The 5552-nt window shown below is 45.7% G+C and overlaps 1 protein-coding gene across 1 annotated transcript; it reads right to left on the bottom strand.

Moving 5' to 3' along the window:
- Window positions 1-3059: 3059 nt before the first annotated feature.
- On the bottom strand, window positions 3060-5088 carry LOC130332797 (oocyte zinc finger protein XlCOF6.1-like; the record flags this gene model as incomplete). Its single annotated transcript, XM_056553825.1, has 1 exon — window positions 3060-5088. A coding segment is annotated over one exon (1187 nt), but the record flags the coding sequence as incomplete, so codon positions are not given.
- Window positions 5089-5552: the final 464 nt, after the last annotated feature.

Here is a 5552-nt window from a genome sequence, read left to right as displayed (position 1 = left end):
GATGAGACACAGAAAAATAATAAGAAAAAAAACAAAAACATTCCGGTACCGACATCCTGATATCATCCACAGTATGAGTTATAGAGGTAGTCCAGGATAAAATTCACTGTATGCCCCTGAGCGGATATGCCAGAGTGTCAGGGAGCTGGAACCTAGCAAAGGTGCAGCAGAGCGTCCGACATGGTGCCCAGAGCATAGTCCACGGTACAATCAGGCGGTCAGATAGTGACACAGGTCTGCCACAAAGACCAGTCTCATGGATCAGGAGGGGGGGGGGGGGGGAATATATCATCAGGGCTCGGGGAAAAAGGTGGAAGTCCAGGGGATCAGTTGGGAAGGGGGCATCCAGGTATGGGAAAGGGGCACAGTACCTGTTCCGTGGCCTAGAGGTCCCGAGCTGCAGCCATTCATAAAGAGGGAGAAGAAATAGAAGAAAAGGGCCCTCGGAGCCATCCCAGTCTGAGTGCAAGATAGCAGGTCACAGTCCATAACGGGAGGTCCCGGATCAGCGCCGCCCGCGTAGCCAGTCGTCCGCCTCGACCGGGGAGGAGAAAAAGATGGCTCGATCTCCGTCCACCACCCGGAGGCTTGCAGGGTAAGCCATAGAATAGGGCACACCACGCTCCCTCAGCCGAGCCTTCACGGATGTGAAGGAGGCCCTCTTGCGCTGCAGGTCAGATGAGAAATCAGGGAAAATGGATACCTTAGCATTGTGCACCTTGATCTCAGGGAGTCGTCTAGCAGAACGGAGAATCATGTCTCTGTCGTTACAGTTGAGAAAGCGCGCCAACAGCGGGCGCGGGGGTGCCCCAGGAACCGGCGGCCTAGCAGGAACTCTATGTGCCCTCTCCACAGCATAGGCCGCTGAAAACTGAGCGTCCGGGAAGAGTTCCTTAATCCAGGTTTCAACAAAGGCCCCGGGGTTCTGGCCCTCCGCCCGTTCAGGTAGGCCAATCACCCTGATGTTATTCCGGCGCAGCCGGTTCTCTAAATCATCATTTTTCTGCCGGGCGCCCTCCAATTGCTCCTGCACCTCCCGGAGGGAGGAGGGCAAGGGCTGCACAGAATCCTCCAGCGTTGAGATACGGGACTCCGTCTCCGTGACCCGCTCACGGAGAGTCTGCATGTCCTGACGCAGGAGGCCGACGTCCACCCGTACCTCCTCCAGTTTGCCGGTAAGAGATGTCCGACAGTTCTGTATGGCCATGAGAAGGGTGTCACTAACCTCCCGCAGAGTCAGTTCAGGAGAGTCTGGGAGATCAGGCGGCAGGCCCTTCACCCCTACTGCTGCAGAGCGCGCTCCGGCCTGCCCAGCGCCATCTTGTTTTTCAGCACGGGCATAATCTCGGAGCTTCTCGACCGCCGTGCGGTCTTTTTGTTTAGCTTGATCCGGTTGAGGAGGCATATTACGGGTCCTCAGTCGGGTTCGTGGGGTCAAAGTCTCCAGGATTCAGTCCAGGATAATGAAATTGCAGGTCCTGAGCGGGAGCACTTACTCCATGCGACCGCTCATCTCAACCGCCAAGCCACGCCCCACCATGCGGTTTAATTAACGATTTATTATTATAGTTAAAGCATTTCCGCACGCAGCGATACCACATGGAAAAACGGGGGTGATACTTACTTTTATTAGGGAAGGGGTTAATTCATCATTAGTAACTTTTTTTTTGCTATATTATAACCCCCTCTAGTGGCTATAACATGCATAACATTAATTCCTAATACTGATCCTCAGCATAGAACTACATGCGGATGATCAGTGTTATCGGGGCTTGACTTCTCCTGCCTAGATCTCAGGCATGGAGAAGTCAATCACCAATCGGACGCACCGGAGGCAGGAAAGGGACCCTCCGCTCGCGTCTTAGCTGATCGGGACATTGCGATTTGACTGACCTGCCGGGATTTTTTCAACTTTAGACACGGCGATCAACTTTGATCGCCATGTCTAAAGGGTTAATAGCACGTGGCACAACGATCAGTGCCGCACGCTATTAGCCCAGGGTCCCGGCTTTCATTAGACGCCGGGACCGACCTACTATGATGCGGGGTCACGGCGTAACCCCGCGTTATAGACCGGGAGCGGACACAGGGCATACAGGTACGGCCTGCATCCTTAAGAGGTTAAGGGTACGGTCCCACATACCGCTTACCCAAACTCACTGCACACACAGAGCTGCCGCCAGAAAGCCCTATGTGTATGGTGATCGGGGATAATGCAGCAGATTTAGCGCAGCGTGAAATAGGCTGCGTTAGTGGTATGTGGGACTGTAACCTTAAGATGTATTTGGTATGTTAAATGGTTCATACTTTAAATAAAAATCTTCTTCTCATTATAGTCTATGGACATTCCATTTAGTCATTCACCTTTGAATTCTATAATAAACAGCTATAATACCAGGTAATTTTAATCTTACAATGTGCTACTCTGCCTGGGGACACATGTGGTAACGTTTAATTTCCTAAATATCACTGATTTACATGTAAATGAAATCATATTTCCTTCCCATTATAGTCTATGGACATTCCATTGTGTCATTCACCTTTGCATTCTATAATAAACAGCTATAATCCCAGGTCATTTCCATTTTACACTGTGCTGCTCTGTCTGGGGACACTTGTGGTAAAAGATAATTTGATATGTTAAATGGTTTAGGCTCCAAATAAAATGTTCTTCCCATTATAGTCTATGGACATTCCATTCTACCATTCACCTAGTATTCCATAGAAAACATCTATAATCTTCATTCTCAATAATCCCTCTGAACTCACACAGTATGCCTGCTAAAGATCTATTGGATAATTCGCTCCGTGCCGGATGACTGGCGATGCAGGGCGGAGGCTCGTGACGTCACGGCCACGCCCCCTCAATGCAAGTCTATGGGAGGGGGCGTGATGCCCCCTCCCATAGACTTGCATTGAGGGGCGTGGCTGTGACACCGGGTGCAGCAGGAGGACCCCCGCGATCAGACATCTTATCCCTTCTCCTATGGATAGAGAATAAGATGTCTAGGGGAGGAGTACCCCTTTAAAGTACAAGTTAGTACAAAGAATACCTGCTATGTATGTTTTGGAGTTTTTTTGTAATAATATACGGCTTTATTGGGACAGGGACCATACGTTTTTATTTAGGACCTGAAGCTGCTTTCGTGTAATTGCTGTTATACTACACCACCATACATCTGTACTACAGCGCAGTATAACTGTCAGTGTTACCGAGGTCGGGCCTCATAGGCAACAGCGCCTGGTAGACCTGGAGGCCATGACTGGGGGAGCAAGACAGTTTAACCCTATAGATGCCACAATCAGTACTGACTGCGGCATACATAGGGTTACACTGCCAAGACAGTCGGGAAAGTAATCCCGCCCAGGACATAAAAGTACATCACGGGGTGGAGAGGGGGTTGTGTCATCTATCCCCAGTATCTCAATAACAGGGACCCCAGTGTCCCCAGGTAGGGAGGAGGTACATTTACTATGGGAGCTGCAGAAACAGCCGAGCACAGAGTGAGGTGTCCAGTGATCAGACGCCACATGATCAGCTAGGATCGGGATAACACAACCTTTCTAAAAGGGTCTCAGCAGGTGAAGCCCGGACCGTCCTGGAATTCTTCATCACTGGAATAAGTCCCTTCTCTGTGAGGTGTTTGGGTCTCCAGTAGCAGCTCCCCATGGATTATGCCTGTTGGGTCTTCTCTATGAGGAGCAGTGAATATCACAACCATATACCACACTCTTCTCCTACCATGTAAACTATAGTGATGACATCGCTGGATCGGTGACTACGTTCTAATAGAAAACTTTTATTATCAATTGGGAACAAGTTTGGAGATGCAGTATATGATATATGTATAAATGTCAGATATCCTATGTACATGGTGAATATATAGATGTGAAATCTGCATCATTTATTTCTCTGAATTGGCTTCTCCCCTGTGTGAGTTCTTTTATGCTTATAAAGACTTGTATGATGAGTAAAGCATTTCCCACATTCTGAACATGAAAATTGCTTCTCCCCAGTGTGAGTTCTTTGATGCTGAAGAAGATTTGATTTCTGAGTAAAACATTTCCCACATTCTGCACATGAAAATGGCTTCTCCCCTGTGTGAGTGCTTTTATGCCTATAAAGACTTGAATGATGAGGAAAGCATTTCCCACATTCTGAACATGAAAATGGCTTCTCTCCTGTGTGAGTTATTTTATGCTTATAAAGACTTGTATGATGAGGAAAGCATTTCCCACATTCTGAACATGAAAATGGTTTATCCCCTGTGTGAGTTCTTTGATGTCGAGTAACATCTGATTTGCAAGTAAAACGTTTCCCACATTCTGAGCATGAAAATAGCTTCTCCCCTGTGTGAGTTCTTTTATGTTGAACAAGATTTGATTTATCAGTAAAACATTTCCCACATTCTGAACATGAAAATGGTTTCTCCCCTGTGTGAGTTCTTTGATGTCGCGTAACATCTGACTTGCAAGAAAAACGTTTCCCACATTCTGAGCATGAAAAGGGCTTCTCCCCTGTGTGAGTTCTTTTATGTTGAACAAGATTTGATTTCTTAGTAAAGCAGTTCCCACATTGTGAACATGAAAATGGCTTCACCCCTGTGTGAGTTCTTTGATGTTGAACAAGACTTGATTTTTCAGTAAAACATTTTCCACATTCTGAACATGAAAATGGCTTCTCCCCTGTGTGAGTTCTTTGATGTTTAACAAGACTTGATTTTTCAGTAAAACATTTTCCACATTCTGAACATGAAAATGGCTTCTCCCCTGTGTGAGTTATTTTATGTTGAACAAGATGTGATTTGTCAGTAAAACATTTCCCACATTCTGAGCAAGAATATGGTTTCTTTCCTGTATGAGCTCGTTGATGTCCAACACCCCTTCTGTGACCTTTATTTTGCTGAACATCCTGTGATGAGTGAGAAGACAGGACCTGTATATAAGGATGAGATGACAGATCTTGGCTGTGAAGGGCTGAGGGTGTATCTGGGATAATGGAATGTTCTTCATATGTATCTTGTGTGATATCATCATCTGCTTTATAATCTGAAGATATAAGATTCTCCTCTGATCTCCTGCTACAAGAATCTGCAGAGAATAACACAGATTATATAATTGAGTATTAACCTTATTTACATTTTTCCATCTAGAGTCACATGAGAGTTTGTTTTTTGTGGGACCAATTTTACTGTGAAATAGAAAACAAATTGTGGGATGAAATTCAATTGAAATAAAATGAAATTCTGCAAATTTGAGATTTTTTCATCACCTACTATATAACGTGATGTCACAACTGACGTTATACTTATCCATCAGGTCAGTATCATCTTGTAGAGTTTTCCTTATGCTTTAATTAAAAAAAATGCTTTAACCCCTTAAGGACTTTTAAAGGTTTTTTTCACTTTCGTTTCTTCCACCTCACCTTCTAAAAATCAGAACGCTTTCAGTTTTCTACCTACAGACCCATATGAGGTTGTTGCTGTTTTTTGCGCTACTAATTTTACTTTGTAATGACGTCAATCATTTCACCACAAAATCTACGTCAAACC

This window comes from Hyla sarda, unplaced genomic scaffold, assembly GCF_029499605.1.
Source record: "Hyla sarda isolate aHylSar1 unplaced genomic scaffold, aHylSar1.hap1 scaffold_388, whole genome shotgun sequence".
In the NCBI taxonomy this organism is placed as follows: Eukaryota; Metazoa; Chordata; class Amphibia; order Anura; family Hylidae; genus Hyla; species Hyla sarda.
The sequence above is the reverse complement of the archived record's forward strand: the minus strand, read 5'-3'. Positions and strand labels throughout refer to the sequence as shown.